We start from the raw sequence: 17,884 nt of genomic DNA on the forward strand, positions 1-17,884 counted from the left end.
GGTTAAATCAGTGGGAATCCACTTATTCACCAGTGGAATTGTCATTCACTGATTGGAATCAGTGAAATTCCACTGATTTATTTTAAGATAGTGATTGAAAAATCTGGTATTCTTAATAGAAGTCGGTATTATCTGGAATTAGTTGTACCGCTTCAAACCAATAGAAAAAATTACTTGGGTAAAATATAAATGTCACTCTTTTAAAAACAATAAAATACTCGGTCGAAGGATGAAATTCTTGAATGAAAATTTTTTCCAAAAGTCTTCATCCAAAAGTTATAATTTATTAATTAAATTGTAGCATTTTATTTAATTAAGAGATGTAGATATTTTGAAACAAGACTGAAATTTTCAAGAAAAATTTTCACTTGAACCAAGTTTTTTTTCTGCCCTCCGGCCGGAAAGTGGCAACTTTCTGGCCGCTGCGCTAAACAAAGTTGCCACATTCCGGCTACGTCGAGCAGAAAAATAGTATACACACCTTGGCCAGTAAAAAGTAAAGCCTCAGATCACATGTTTGTCAACCTCGGTTTCGCCTCGGCCAACAATTACATGTGATCTGAGACTTTTCTTATTTTACTGGCCTACACGGAAAAAAAATCCTATGAAAAATTACTATAGTAACATCGTAATCCAGGACTAGACTTTCAGTATCTCGATTTTTACGATGCTGCCGTCTACAGAATACAATTTGAATTATTGAAAATTACGATGTTATTTAGTAAATTTTTTTTCCGTAAGAGCAAGTGAATAAGGACGCATACTATATGTTTTAATAAAATAGAGACAGAGTCTAATAGTTTGCGACGCCACCACCGAAAGATGACCAACTACTGTATTGGGAATTCATCCACTTAGATACGCTACCTGACGGATGAAATATTAACTACTCTAAGCAGGTCGAATTCAAACAGCTGATATCATATAACATGCCGACGCTGTAGTTGAAAGTTGCTAAAGTTTTTTTTTGGAATATTACCTAATTAATTATCATATATAAGCTTAGTTACTATTAAAAGGTACCTTTAATTTTCACACTGTTAAAAAAAAATTTGAATTATGGAGTTCCCTCCGCGAGAAAATAAAAATAAAACTTGCTGCTGCGTGTATGGCTGTAATAGTAGGTCTAGTAAAAACAATACAATTCGATTTTACAATTTTCCTCCGGCTAATTCTAGATCAGTGATAATAAAAAATAAATTTGGTGAAGATGAAGTAATTGATCGTCGGCTAGCTTGGATAACAGCCTTGAAAATTGGAAATAAAGTTACACAGTCAAAAAGAGTGTGTTCATTACACTTCACAGTAAATGATTTTATACCAACATGTAAGTAACTTCTTTTACAATTTCATTAATATGTTTATCTGAATATATGAAATTAAATTTTGTAATAGCGCAATATTTATCAGCAAAATATAAAAACAATAAATTATAAATTTTATTTTTAATTGCAGCCAGTGCAAATCCACAACGTTCTCATTTAAAAAATATCAGTGTTCCATCATGCAACCTTCCTCAAACATCATTGGCATCCGTTAATCAACCAAATGTAACTCAAGTTGAAAGCAGAAACGAAAGACAACGTCAAAGATCATTGAAAAAAAAATTATCTGTTATCACTGATGCATCTGAAACTATTTCTACATCAATTCAAGATGACAACATAGAAGACGATAATTTTAGGAATGATGATCAATTAACTGTTGAAGTAACATCAGAGGATTTGCTGCTTGACAAGGTGTTTGATGATAATGTAAGAAGACAAAAGAATAACTTGCTTATTAAAAATTGTGATGTTGCGATTCAGGTTGAGAGTGAATACTTGACTCCCAAATTATCAAGTAAAATAAAAACTGATAAACAATTAAGTACATTAACTGGATTATCTAATTTTCAAATTTTATTGGCAATCGAGAAGTTAATCATCAATAATATTATACACACTATCAGAACTGTTATCCGTTTGTTGTATGCCACATTTAATCAAATGTCCCGCATCAAGAATACTTTCACCACCAATAAAATTTTTATGACTCGGCTGAGTATTAGCAAACTTACAAATTTCTTCAATTAAAACTTTCATTATTAATAAAAATTTTACTCAAAATTCGATTTTAATGTGACTTATAAGTACACGATTCAACATCAATACAAGACAGCTGATTTAAAAATGCGTCTTAGAGTAGTAACCGCTTCTGCCGCAAGGAGAAGCCACGCCCCCGGCAGATTTCCCAATCGAGGGTCTTATTATGTGACTGAACAGAAACTTTAAATATTCCCTCCGATAGCGTGAGGGGATAAACCTTGGACTTGAGGCGGAGAGGACACCGGGTTCGATTCCTGAATGATACAGAATTATTTTTTCGGTGACCTAAACTTCTTTTTAATTTGAGTGATAGATATTTACGATGTTGCATCGTATAAATTACGATGTTTGAGTTCTGGCCCGGCACTGCAATGTCCTATACTAAAAATTACGATGTTTGCATTGTAATTTTTCGTACAATTTTCTTTCCGTGTAGGTATGTAATATACTATTTTTGCATAGTAAAAAGCATGGGAATATTCATAAATAAAGTTAAGTTAAGTTGTTCTGTACGACAGCGATGATTAGATAGTAAAACGATTGTAGTAATTGCGGAACAACGACCTACCTACAATCGGCTGGCATTAGTGCATACTAGTATTAATATTGACATTAATACAAGCAATATGCATCAAAATAAGTACACCTAGCAGTAAAATAGTAGTAGTGAATTCTAGTGGCTAATAAAAGATTTATAATTTCAAATTCTTTCGTAGTCGTAGCAAAAGTAGATATACACCTACCTTAAGTATGCGTCGCATATATGTAATATCCGATATGTCTAATGTGAGATTTACGACATAAAATATATGCAATGGAATTGTCTTGAGTCATTATTTTGGATATTAGTTTAAGATGTTTGCTTATTGAAAACTCTGGTTTACCAGCCTGGAGATGAAGAAATTTTTTTTCTTATTGAAGATATTATTCAAATGAGTTTTAATTCAACTATAATAATGCCAACGGAAATCGGGCAGCCAATGTTTAAATATATCTTATGCTAGGTAGTTTGTTGTTTAATATGCAGATATTTATTTAATGTAGGTGTTACTACTTTCCAGATTATAAGTTATAATTCCGCATTACTAGCGCCGTATCTATGCTATTATTAAATTTATATAAGATACACATTAATTTCAAAAGTTGAACGAAATATCGTATAAATAATTTTTCAATTTTTAACTATTGAATTATTATTTATTCACACAGAAAAAGAATTTTTGTTGAGAAATTCATTTTTACGACAAAAGAAAATATTTAAGAATAAAAAATTATCTTGATTAACTAGCCAAAATTTTACTTCGAAGTAAAATTTTATTGAGCTAAGAAAAGTTTCTTTTTTCGAGATAATTTCTTCTTGGTCCAAATCAGTTTAAATAAAAATAAAAATAATTTTAAAAAAACTCTTAAACATTTTAGGCAAAGTCAATTTTTTTTTAGCAAAGTAGATTAGATTAGATTATTTATTTATTTATGCCATAGCCTGCTGGTCAAATGGCAAGTAAAAATAAAAAATACAATTAATTACAAATTTAAAAATATTAATAACAACAATTTTACAGTTATTATAAGCAATATTACAATTATATAAAATAATTATGATTTTGATTTCTCTTACAATCTTATAAACATTTATAAACTCTATTTATACATCTAGATTGAACAAATAGTCAAAAATTTTATTATTGAAAACCTCAAGACTGGACGCATTTACAATATCAGACGGAAGTTCTTGCCATAGACGTATAGCAGTAATTACAAATGCACCTTCATAGTGAGTGGTTGGAAAATTGAGTATTTTAAAATTTACAATGTTGTTCTTAGTAGCTAAGCGATTTGATTGTCTGATATCCACATCTTCTATGAACAATTCACGTAGATAATAAGGTTTATTTACAGAAAGTAATTTATAAAAATAATTAGCTAAATAATAAATTCTACGACTTGTGATAGAAAGCCAGCCTAGTCTACGTCTGTAAGGGGTTACGTGATGACAGATGATAGAATTTAATGCTCTTTGTAATTTCAAGTACAGCTTTTTAAATCAATAAAAATTTTACGGAACCTAATCTTCTTTAATTTTTAATTATAAATTTTTTTGGATCGAGTAAAATTTTTTTGCATAAGAGTTTCGAAATTTCCCCGACTACTATATGGAAAGAAAAATTAGTTCCTGCAAGATGATATAGTCTATGATAACAACAGAATAAGATCATATTGCAGCAAATTTTTTTTTTTTAAACGATGTTATTAGATTCAATAAAAGTAAAATGCTGCAAGAAGAAAATTTTTTTCAAAATTTAAATTCTTTAGATACTGGCAAAAAAAAATTCAAAAAATTTGAACAAATTTTATTCCGTGATGATAAATATTGTCAGCAGTAATTATTTTTTAACAGTATTTTTATTCTATGTAAGTGGTTAAAATTATCGTAAATAATAATGAATAGTATTCAGGGATTGTAATTTTGATTAAACACAGTGAAATTAAAAAAAAAATTATTTTTTTCGTTCAGGATATTTTCTCTTGAATGAAATAAATTTTTTATGAGTGGAAAATTGTTAAAAAAGTTGACAGCTTTTCGCTGTATAAATTCGTAATGCATTTATCTCTTATCACCGACCAAAGTTATTTTAGTAATAAAAAAACAACAACAATATTTATATATATCATATATGAAATAAATCGCGTAATATACAATAAATAACATATAATAATATCTATATAGCATATGCTATTATTACTGAAAGTGTGTGATGTGTGATGACACGTACGGAGTCACACGCAGATAAAAGAAACGGCAGCTTTTATGAGCTCGTAAAAACCACTTCGGCCACACACGGAAAATAATATCGCAAATACGCCAAAAGGGGAGGGTGTGGGATCGCCAGTATTAAATGTGCAAACACATACAAGCCTGAAAAATGCATTTGTGTGATTCGTAATAAAAAGGGTCTTCGAGTTGTTTTAACTCGAGCATCGTGGAAATATTTATTGCGCAACGAATAAATAAAAAAATAAAGTTTTACATAGATCGCGGGCCAAAAATTAAAAAGCCGTATATTAAATTCAAAAATAACTTACGGATTATATTTATATTTGTAAAATATATATAAAGCAAGCGGTTAATGGTTAATGGGTGAAATATATAGCCAGAAATTAGCTTAAGGTAGATTTGTTTTGGTTTTTAAATCTAGGCCGAGGGGTCATTGTCCGCACACGTCCCACTCTGTGTCGTGTATCTTTTTCTCGCGACTCGTGTTCCCTTCTCTTGCGTCATTTTATACCAATATCTATAGATATACATATGAGCATACATGTATTTATGACTAAATATTCTTCTCTTTCTTGTACACGTGCGATTCATACCTTGAAAAATGTATGTGTTTATGTATACATATATATTGATAAAGCGTATAAAAAAGATATTGTAAACATCATTAATTTCAGTAAATAAGAATTATATAAACAACATTTTATATTTTTTTTCTTCAGTTTGGAAACTTAAGCATTATTTATAGGCTTTTAATCTATTTTTATGGCGAATATTAAATTTTTATCGAGATAAGATGGAAATATCTTTTTGATAAACAATTAAGTTAGTTCATTGAACAATTGGTTTAAAATAAATTTTAAAATACTGTCACTCGGAAAAAAAATTATTTTATTCAGAAAAATTATTGATCTTTAAACAATTTTATTTTTGGTTCAACAAAAAATTTTTTCATCCAAAATATACAAAATAAAAATCTTAAAAATGAAATTTTTAAAGGATCATTTTTTTTTAATTAGTATACTAAAATTGAAAAAATTTATTGGTTTAATATCTTTTCCACTTGATTCAAAATAATTAAATTATCTTTTTTGTTCAAGATTTTTCCAATTAAATTAAGTTTCGAAACTTAAGGATTATTTATATAGGCTTTTAATCTATTTTTATGACGAATATTAAATTTTTATCGAGATAAGATTGAAAGATGTTTTCGATAAACAATTAAGTTAGTTCATTGAACAATTAGTTTAAAATAAATTTTAGAATAATCTCACTCGGAAAAAAAATTATTTTATCCAAAAAAATTATTTTTCTTTTAATTATTTTTTTTTTTTTTTTATTTATTATTATTTAGAGTCGGTTTTAACTGCTGTGGTTATATCGCCGACTTTTAACTGTTGGGAGTGGTACGTTGGGTCTTTTTGGGTTGTGTAAATCTTAACCTACGCGGCAAGGGCCGAATATCAACCAAGTTGGTTTCTAAGACCAGCTTGGGATTCGAACCCGGGCCTGGCCGGTAAGTTAGTCCGAGTTCTCTATAGGCCATGCACCTTAGACGACTCGGCTAACGTCACCGGTTTTTTAATTATTTTATATTTTTGGTTCAACAAAAAATTTTTTCATCCAAAATATACAAAATAAAAATCTTAAAAATGAAATTTTCAAAGGAATATTTTTTTTTAAATCAGTATACTAAAATTGAAAAAATTTATTGGTTTAATAACTTTTTCACTTAATTCAAAATAATTAAATTCTCCAAAGTCATCTTCATCTATTGCTTGAGTACACCGAAAGAAAAATGTCTTGACTGGAGAACAAAATTCTTGGCTCAAGAAAATTTTCGGGTGCCTGAAGGAAGACCGAAGTTGTGTTGGTCGAAGTAAAAATTTTTCTTGAAATTCTATTTTTGGTGGAAGTAATTATTTCTTAACTCAAATTATCATAAATACTTGATACAATAAATTTTTATATTTGATCATGATTTTTAGATACTTTAGGGAAGCAGCGCCACCTACTTTAGCTGAGAAAAAAATTTTCTCACCTTGAAAAAATTTTTCTCTTGAATATTTGATACCCATTTTATATTATTTTAGCGTGCAATTATACATATTGAATGAAAAAAAAAATGATTCAATATTATTTGATCTTCCCATTTGACATGTTAATCAATAAAAATATTAATGAAAATTTACTTCTATCTTTATATTTAATTTTTTGGAGCAAGAGAGAAATTTTCTCAAGACAAGAAAATTTACTTCTCTCAAGAACTAAATTTTTTGGAGCAAGAGGCTGAATTTTCTCAAAACAACAAGATTTTCTTGACTTGAATAAATTTTCTTGGATCAAGATACGTATTTCTTAGAGCAAGAGAATTAATTTTGTTGGAATAAGTGAAATTTCTTGTGTTAAAAAAAAATTTTTTTTCGCTCAAGAAAATAATGAAGAAGAAAAATATTTTCTTGGCTCAAGTGAACCTTTTTTTCTGTGTAGTGTAATTAAAAAAAAATGATCGAAAATTGAATCTGTTAAAAATTTTCTACTACAAAATAATTTTGAATTATTCTCAAAAACGGATTGCATATTATAAATAAATGGGCTGATTTAAATTAATGACGAGCCACGTGTAGTCATCCATACGCACCCACTCACTTAATAAAGCGAAAAAATAAAAAGTACTTAGTATCTTTTAATACCCAGACAGCACATATAGATATCTAAACATAAACATAAATAAGCTAACAAGCTTTCATTATATTTAATAAAATTTATTAATTATTAAAGTGTATTTTATGAACAAAAATGACGGAACAATCGATTGCAGACTTGATAGCTGTTACATTGTTTAATATTATAATAGACAGGTACTGGGAAAAGAGATTGTAAAGTCGTTGCAGCAAACGTTAATAAATAACGAATAGAAGTAGAAGTAGATATGAAATCCATTGGGAGTGAAGTGTACTGCAAGTAACGCTATTAGTGAAGATAAAAAAGGCTAAAAGGAAACGGGATTGCCACGCGGAAGTAAAAGGATGATAATCGCGTTATGGGTAGCTGTGAAGTGTGGTAAAGCATTTGCTTTGCTATGTGCAGTACCACGTCGACAACTTTTAAGTGTGCGTATATAATTTTGCTGAGAATAAATAAAACAAGCCCTCTTGACATATCGCACGTTTCTAACCGCCGAAAGCCCTTTACAGTTGGTAGTTTTTTTTTTCTTCTTTTAAATGAGAACAGAAATTGTAAAAAATAGTTTCTTTGTCCCACTGGATTTCTTAGCCTTTAATCCAGATTACGTTCTCTAGCTGTCCGTTACTCGAGTCATTTTCGCGTGTTAAGGTTTTCTTGAGCTACTCTTTTTGATACCGACTCAAGAGATTTATCTTCGAATTTTCACAGGAATTTAGGGAATTATTTTTAAAAATCTCCCAGTTATAGCGAAAGTTTCATGAAGTATAACGATTTAAAGCTTTTTGGTTATTATTCATTCCTACATCCGATTTGGTAAATATTTACAGGTGGGATCAACGATTTTAACTTTTATTTTTTTGAATGAAATTTCTATTTGATTTCATTGATATATTTTTTTTTGAAAAATATATAAAAAAATGAACAATTAAAAAAAAAATTTGATTATCAAAATTTTAACAAATTTTCAAAAAATTTTATAAATTTTTTAGAAAATTGTGATATTCAATTTTTTTTTTTAATTGTGCGTTTTTTTATGTACTTTTCAAAAAAAAAAAAAAAAAAAAAATATCAAAAACATCAAAAAAAGATAAAATAGAAATTTTATCCACAAACATGAGATCCAAAATTTTTTCCAACTTTCAAAGATGATTTTTTAATTGAAATATTAATTTTTTGATATTTTCGATATCACCACCATAAATCCGCCGTAAAAACAAAGAAGTTTAAAAAATTTATGATGGTCCATCAATTCATCTATTTTTTATGGCCAAAAATAGATTTCACTCCACTTGTAAATAATTACCTCCGATTTTTTTTTAATTCAAAAAAATTTTAGTTGATGACAAAAGTTCTTATACATGGAGAAAATTTTATAGTAGAGTTTATTATCTAGTTATGTTAAAATCTATTAACTGAATTCGATAGTAGTAAATATTATTTAGATAGTTAAATAAACCATTTCAATTGTAGTATTTACCATCCTGATGGTAACTACTACTATTATGATGGTAATCCATAATAATAACTGTTATTATTTTAATTAGTTACTACTATTATCAAAATCGTAATTCCTAATATAACCTGATGGTTGCAGTTACCATCAGTAATAATAATAACTACTATCTAAGCTAGTAAAAAATATTTAAAAAATTAAGAATCTGCGTTACCGTGGATGCATTTCTGAATAAACTAAAAGGAGCTGTAGTGCAATTTAGTGCACAAAAAATCGGGATTAAAGTCGGATTGAATTTATATTTAAATTTTTATTTGTCTAAAACAAGTTTCAACGCCAAATTTTTCAAAAAATATTTGAAATTTCCAAAAAAATTAAAATCTTAAATAAAATTCAAATTAAGAAAAAAATTAAAATTAAAATTAAAAAATTTTAAATCTTCAACAAAGTCGAATTTTCAAAAAAAAATTTTGAAGGGAATTTAAAATATTTTAATATTTCAAAGAAAAAAATGTACAGTAGCTAAAAATATGGATGTAAATAAAGGATTTATTGGAAGTTGAGGCTGGAAGATTGAGATAATATAATATATAGGATTTATGAAGGAAAAATATTATTGCAATTTATTGTCTTTATTAATAATAAACTACTCTAGAATACACAAACGAATACATTAAAGAATTATACAGTGTAGGTACTCGATAATATTATAACACAAAGGTGGACCGTTCGTCACGGGAGTTCAGTTGACACTAACTATGACCGCTGGCAACCCAAAAGTACCGACAGTACCTCAGGTCATAAAATTGACCCTTCCTTGCATCCAAAATATAATATGTCCTGACATCACTGCATCTACAGTATCGTTGCTAATTTCAACACGCCTCAACGATAGCTGTTGATCCGATGTTAATTTGATAAACCGCATTTCTCGACCAAAACCTTAAGCTTGATTTCCTTGAGTGGTTTGGTCATTATATCTGCTGACATCTTTTCTGTCGGACTGTTCAGTATTCGAAGACGAAGACTCCCTTTTCGTACATTGCATTAGCATAGTGGTATTTTGTATCGATGTGCTTCGTCCTGTTACCGAACTTCTTGTTTTCAACTTTCTTTATACAACTCTGATTATCTTCATATATCTTGATTGGCAATTGACTCTTGTGTTGCAAATCTTTCAGCAAGCAAATTAACCAAGTTCCTTCTTGACATGCTTCTGCTAGTGCCACATATTCAGCTCCCATTGATGAAAGTGCGACACAAGTTTGTTTTCTGCATGCCCAACTGATAGGTCCTCCAAATAATTTAAATATGTAGCCACTATTGGATTTTCTATCTGCTTGATCCTCAGCCCAACTCGCATCTGCGTAGCCGATCAGCTGATTCATTTAAAAATCAGTATTCAGCTTTAGTTTCTTGTTCTTTGTTCCCTTTAAATAACGTAAGACTCTTCTGACCTCTACACGGGAAAAAATTTCTGGGAAAATTTACGATACAACTATTGTAAAGCTGGACTATACTTTTATTACTATTAATTGTCAAATATTTTAGAAGAAAAAATACTATTTATTCATGAAAAATTACGATATTACTATTGTAAAAAGTAAGAGATGAAAATTTCCAGTGCTGCCTCTGTATCTTTCCAATAGAACTATAGCAAATTTTACAATAGTTGAATTGGAATGTTTCTCAATTAGTGTGAGTGATGGCCGTGACAGCGCTAGACTCCGAGTTTATGTAAATGTTAAATCGTATGAGTCTTAGTTTAGCTCGGATAGCGTAGAGGGAGAGTCTCTGGCTGCCAACACAGGGTTCTGGGTTCGATTCCCAGATAACACAAAAATGTCGGTTTCTTTTTTCGATTACTGTACAGGTACCAATTAGTCCAACCTTCTATCTCTCTCCCTCCCTAATATTTCTTTTAAAAAAACCAACTGTGAATTTTTACAATAGTTAAATTGTAAAGTTCACAAACACATATTGTATAATTTGCTCTATAGTATCCGACTTTTTAAGACTCTTGCTAGTCTTATTTGTTGGATAAAATTTACAATAGTAGATCGTAAAAATTACTAAATGAGAAGTATAGTCCACCGTTACTATTTTATTTAGTAAAAATTACAATAGTAAAATAGTAAAAACTCCTTCAATTTTCTTTCCGTGTATCCAGTCTGTTGTTGAAGGTTTATTTAATAAACCTCGACGTTAATTAATAGTAACTATTACAATTGTCAATGATACCACCTATTATTTTATTACTAATTAATTTTATTACCATTTTAGATAGTAGGAGTTACTATTTTTGTAACGTAGGTAGTTTAATTAATTTTTCTCCGTGTAGTTCATTTTTTTCCGTGTATTGATTTTTAATTTCAAAACTTTAATACATCTATTTTACCCATCAGTACAAAGTAAAAAATTAATAATTAACATCAAAATGACCGGGAAAATTAATAATCCAGAAGATAAAATAAAATTTTATTTACATAACAAAAAAGTAGTCTTCACATTGAATTGTAAAGTAGTTCTCACCCAAAAAAATTAACTTGAACCTGAGAAAATCAACAATAAGAAAGATCAAAATAGTTTTAACTGAAATAAAATTTTTCTTATAATAAAAAACATTTAATCGCTTAAGAAAATTTTATTCTCTACTCAAGAATTCATATTTTCTGTACCTATTGAAGTCACCGCTTATTCACCTTTTTATGATTCAACATTCATTTGTATGAAAAATAATTATACAACATTGATTATTCCCCACATATTGTGATCAGTAAAGAAAACTTTCATTTAATCGATCAGATGATCACTATTTAATCACCATAAAATTACTCACCGGTTGAGCAATCGACTCAATACTATAAAATAAATATAAACCTCACGAATATAAATATAAATATAAAACAAAAAAATACATAGCGGTCCAACTGTCAAAGTCCAATGGTTCGCTAATGCATTATGCATGAACCCGATATTATATTATATCGTCGATACATCCGATTATACTTCATTGCCTTTATTTATTTTCACAAACAAAAGTAACAAAAATGAAAGTTAACTTCGCCAGCGCTCCAGTAATATATCTTGTATCTTATACCCTGTCTTCCTCTTCCTCCTACGTAATTGTACTGAATTTTTTTTTAACTTCGCACTCCAAATTGCTTCATGCTTTATACTTCCTTTCGGGTTTTTTCCCATATTAAAATATATTACATTGCTTTGCATAAATTTAACCCGACCGATTTAAGCAATTTTATTTATTTTATTTATTTTATTATGGTCGGTATTGTATCGCAGAAGAGGATCGGTTTAATTGAACGACCGTTCGCATGTCACGTTTAGTGAAAACGAAACGATCGTGTCGAAAATTGTCGGTCATATATAGCCCGGTGAATTGTTATTCGTCAACTTGTGGGCATGCAACCTGCAAATTCATTATTACATTTTAAATTATGCTCATCTTTAAACGTATGCCTCGATAAATATTAAGATAAATATCAATATTTTTCTGTCATTATTTTAAATACTGTTATTATTTTACACAGCAATTTTCATTAGTATTTTTTTTATTTTTAAATAAATAAATAAATACATATTTATATCATGCAATTGAGATTTAGTCAATAATATCCTCTGAAAAATAATTAAATTATTCGAATATTTTTTATTTAAAACATTTTTCTACAATCTTTACAATTTATTCATTTTTTGGTAAATTTTCTTATTAAAAAAAATTATCATATTTTTGAACGAAATTTTTTCTCGATTAACACCTATTAATCAATACTTATCAAAAGAAAAATTTTATTGTTTCAATTAAAAATCAGAAACGCGCTTGATACAACAGATATGTATAAACAAATATAAATATTTTTCTGTTATTACTTATAACACTGTTATAATATTTTTAAGTATTTTTTATTAATAATAATGAAAATTATCAGGAACTTGGACCATAAAAATAACTCAGTGTTAAATTTTTTAAATGTTGCAACGTTTGAGAGTGGGCATGACTCAGTTTGACGCTGCTCAGATTTTAGACTATGAATTTCATTTTCTAAAACGTAACGTCAGTGAGATGTTTTTCATCAAAGTGTTTGATTGTGTCAATTTTAGATCTGATACCCAGAGATTAAGTTCATCATATAGTGATATCATATCAGTGGCTAAAAGATTGATGCAATAATTGTTTTGTGATCTAATGTTTTTTGTTAAATTTCACTTTTCTAAAGGGGTTTTCCATAAGCGTTTCTTCAAAAAATTTTTTTCTTTGGAAAATATTTTTTTATTTTTTTCTTTGAAATGTGATTTTGAAAATAATAATAATAATAATAATGGAGGTTTTACTTGTATCACCTGGGCAGTGTTTTACAAGGGAGGGTGGGGTATTATTTCTCACTTCCCTTTGTTACACAACACACTTTTTTCCCAGCTCTACTTTGTATTTACTTCCATCATTATTATCACTTCATTATACTCACTACTTCTTTTGACCCCACCCCCCTGCATGTCGGGATTTTTTTTCATTCCCAACACAAACTTCTTAATGCGGCTGTGGACCGACTTGTGCCTTCTGTACCGCATTCACCCTGGTCCTTACCACTCGGATATTGGAACAGAAACATGGGGAAACCACAGAGAAAACCCATGTTAGTACAGTCGGAGCTGGGTTAAGTCTACAGTGATTGATAAGAAATTCTTCTTTATCGACCACTGGAGCATTAGGCCCCTATCCTAGTGTGCAGAGATCCCTCGCACTAGCCAACGCTGACTAGAGTGATCACTCATTCAAGTTGTTGCTTAAATGGGTGATCACCCAAGTCAGACGTGTGCCGCCCGGCTATCTCTGCCACCTCCAGAGGCTGGCAACATTAACGCACATATTTTTATTTATAATCACTGAAAAATATTGGTGCGTGTCGGGATCGAACCCAGGTCCCACTGTTTCGAAAAGCGGGCACCGAACCGACCAAGCTATTGCCAGCCTTGTTTTTGAAAATATTAAATAGCAAGAATTTTTTATAGGGATTACTTTAAGACAATTTGTATTTATTTATATGACAAATAGTTTTGTATTAATTAATATTTTTTTAAATCATAATCAGTTCAAAATTGGGAGTCGGCATAGTAGATTTGAGAAGTATAACTGTTTTTATTATTACAGTTGTTTACGCTCAGTCTGTTGCTGTCTGTCTTGTATGTAATTATTGTAATTTTATAACTGATTATTGTTGACTAATTTGCTTAAATGGAATGGAGATTGACTAAGTTTCTTAATATTATGGTTACCACTTGTTTGACTTTATGCATATATTGTCAAACGATGAAAAAATTTTTTGCAGTTTATTTTGGGATACAACTGTGTTAAGCTTAAATGTAAGATTTTTAATGTTTTAATTTATCTTTTTGTTATCCTTGTCATATTGTTAGTACAATGTGTTTTCTTTTGTACAGTTTGCCTGATGAAGTTGTGAAATACAACGAAACGTTGCAACATTAAAAAAATTTAACACTGAGTTATTTTTATGGTCAAAGTTCCTGATAATTTTCATTATTATTTATAAATTATGGATGATAACAGAAGTCGTATTTTTTATTGTTATTTTTTTAAATACTTATCTAAACAATAAAAAAAAAAGAACAGTCGAGCTTACACAGAAAAAAAAAATGTTCTTGAATCAAGTATATAGTTTTTAAGAACTTAACATTCTTGATTTGAGTAAAAAAAATTCCTGATTTAAGGAAATTTTTCTCGATTTTAGGAAATTTTACTTTATTCAAGACAATTACTCTCTTCAAAATTATATTCTTGGTTCAAGAATTTTTTTCTTAAATTAAATTAATTTTTTTTCAGTGTATATAAAAATATTTTCACTAAAACTTTACATAAATAACTGAAAAATTTTTTAAACGTCGATCTTTGAGTTTTTTTTCTAAAGAACAAAGAAATAATAAATTTGAAACTGTACTAAGTTTTAGTGCAAAAATTTTAACACATTAAATTTGTCATTTATTCAAATAAATTATTTATTTATAAATTTTTTCTGGTTTAGAATTTTATTCCCAAAAAAATATTTTATCTTTTTAAATAATTAGTTTTTTATTTAATCCAAATTAAAAAAAAAAAATGTTCTTGAATCATGGTCATGAAGTTGTGAAATACAACGAAACGTTGCAACATTTAAAAAATTTAACACTGAGTTATTTTTATGGTCCAAGTTCCTGATAATTTTCATTATTATTTATAAATTATGGATGATAACAGAAGTCGTATTTTTTATTGCTTTTTTTTTAAATACTTATCTAAACAATAAAAGAAAAAGAACAGTCGAGCTTACACAGAAAAAAAATGTTCTTGAATCAAGTATATAATTTTGAAAAACTTAATATTCTTAATTTGAGTAGAAAAATTCTTGATTTAAGGAAATTTTACTTGATTTAAGAATTTTTTCGTCTTGATTCAAGATAATTACCCTTTTCAAAATTATATTCTTGGTTCAAGAATTTTCCTCTTAAATCAAATTAATTTTTTTTCAGTGTATATAAAAATATTTTTACTATCAATTTATATAAATAACTGAAAAATTTTTTAAACGTCGATCTTTAAGTTTTTTTTTTTTCTAAAGAACAAAGAAATAATAAGCTTGAAACTGTACAAAGTTTTAGTACAAAAATTTTAACCCAATAAATTTGTAATTCATTCAAATAAATTATTTATTTATAAATTTCTTCTGGTTTAAAATTTCAATCCCAAAAATATTTTCTCTTTAAATAATTTTTTTTTTATTTAATTTGAATTTTTTATAAAAATTAAGTTACTCATTTTATGTACAAAAATTTACACTGATAAAAATACTAACTTGATTTATGGAAAAAAGATCATTATTCTAATTAAAAAATGATCAAATTTATAAAAAATTTTTTTTTTTTTAATTTTTTTTTAATCAATTCAATTTTTTTTTAATTTTTTATTTACAAAATAAAAAATTAAAAATAATTTTTCTGTCCCAACAATCTTATTTTTAAATAAAAAACACTCAAAAATTTTTTTTACAATATTGAAACAGAAAAAAAAGTAACATTATAACTAAAAAACACAATCACGCTTTGTATAATAATCCAGTCCTCGAAAATATGTAATTAAATTCCTGAAATCGTATATATAGTTCACGGTAAGCAATTATAATAATAAATCACGTGATGGCAATCATCCGGAACTCTGGCACTCGGACTAGGCACTTGAATTTCATATCAGTAGTAGAGATACAGAATGAGATCCGGGGTGCATGGATCGGAAATGCGCACAAAAAACCAAACAAGTACAAGGGCCCGAAAGTATAAAAACGCGGCATTCATCGTACGTATGGAGTACAGAGTATGGTAGTAGTATAAAGCAGGGAAGCGAAGGCACAAAGAAAGGAAATAAACCTACACAAGGGTAGGCTGCCAGTTGCTCGGCGTTTCAGTTTAGTATTAGGGTGACTCATTCCATATCTTATACTATTCCGGACACAACATAACACACTAGTTTTAGTATATACTAGTATAAGATAACATTGAATTGCGATGGCGTCGATGAGCACGTAAGATGATTAACCACGCAACAAAGAACCAACTTTAACTTCATCAACTTACGCATTTTATTTCACTTTTCTCGTTTTGTTCAATTTAAAAAGTAAGGCCGATTTAAAATAAATAAACACTAACGTAAAGATTCTTTGTTTTGGTAAATTTATATTTGAAAATAAGTTGTTGTAAAGAAAGACAAAGGAATCTATCGCAGATGGTTACTGAAGACCCACTGGCCCACTTCTGCTAGTACCATCCCTCAGCATAGATTCTACTGCACTGCACCCGTTGCACCCCCTGTGACGTCACTACAGACTCTACCACCCACGCGCAACCCCTTCCCACTTGCGCAATTTCTCCGTCACTACAGATTCGCGTTTAATGTAATTTATTTTAACTAAATGAAATTATTATTATTTAAAAAATCTGGAGTGAATTATCACTCCCATTATTTAAAGTAACGGAGCGAAGAAATAAAACATCGGAGTTATTGCGAAGTTAATGTGAATTTTAGTCCGAAAAAATATCCAAGTATGGAATTTCTACACTAAAAAAAAATTAAATTGAATCAAGAGAAAAATTCTTGTACTAAGAACATAATTTTGAAAAGTTTTATTGTCTTGAATTAAGACGAGAGATTTTTGAATTGAGTAAAACTAGCAACCTTGCAGTCACTATGTGACTGCCGTGACTTGTAAACTATAAATAAATGAAATTTTTCTTTATTAAATAATGACTTTTGTTAAATTTCACTGTACTTTTTTAACGATTGACGTTTTTAAAGATATAAGCTCATTCCGATGTTACACTCATCAAGAGCTTTCATTTGAGTACCCACATGCATTTTTGATATATTGCACGCCTCATAGCGCGAAGCGCGTGAGGTTGTGCTTTATACTCGACTCATCAAGATCAAGCAATTTTGTGATCTTTAAATGCCTCTATCACAACCATATTACACTTATTCAATAATATAAGTAGATGTACACCGAAAAACACTTAAATTAAACCATCTTTTACTTTCTAAAATCATTTCATGTTGCTATTTTGAAAAAAGAAACGTTTTGAAAAAAATTTTACGTGGACGTCCGGATGTCACCCCATTTTGGATGTACCAACGATTACTCCCGAACAAATTGATATTTCAAGACCAGGCCTTTTTTATTAGTTTAAGAATTCGATGAACTGTGTCCGTATTTCATATCAGTGGCCTAGCTTATGTATTTTTTTTTTAATTGAATTTTTATTAAAATTCACGGATACAACCGTATACAAAGCCAAACGAACTTTTCTTATTTGTCACGTGAAAAC

The 17,884-nt window shown here is 28.7% G+C and overlaps 2 protein-coding genes across 2 annotated transcripts in view; both read left to right on the plus strand.

The window, feature by feature from the left end:
* Positions 1–17,884, plus strand: part of LOC123264863 (serine protease inhibitor swm-1-like) — a 141,541-nt gene that overhangs the window by 19,118 nt on the left and 104,539 nt on the right. The gene's annotated exons all lie outside the window — the stretch shown is intronic.
* On the plus strand, positions 1,019–2,231 carry LOC123264844. The gene is made up of 2 exons (XM_044728362.1): positions 1,019–1,327; positions 1,456–2,231. The coding sequence occupies exons 1-2, from the start codon at positions 1,060–1,062 to the stop codon at positions 2,073–2,075; spliced, it is 888 nt and encodes a 295-aa protein (XP_044584297.1). The 5' UTR covers positions 1,019–1,059; the 3' UTR covers positions 2,076–2,231.

This window comes from Cotesia glomerata, linkage group LG5, assembly GCF_020080835.1.
Source record: "Cotesia glomerata isolate CgM1 linkage group LG5, MPM_Cglom_v2.3, whole genome shotgun sequence".
In the NCBI taxonomy this organism is placed as follows: Eukaryota; Metazoa; Arthropoda; class Insecta; order Hymenoptera; family Braconidae; genus Cotesia; species Cotesia glomerata.

Excerpts from the sequence above, each read along its gene's own strand:
- LOC123264844 (XM_044728362.1), top strand. The coding sequence starts at position 1,060 with ATGGAGTTCCCTCCGCGAGAAAATAAAAATAAAACTTGCTGCTGCGTG. Across the intron at positions 1,328-1,455 it reads AAATGATTTTATACCAACAT|CCAGTGCAAATCCACAACGT; the intron begins GTAAGTAACTTC and ends TTTTAATTGCAG.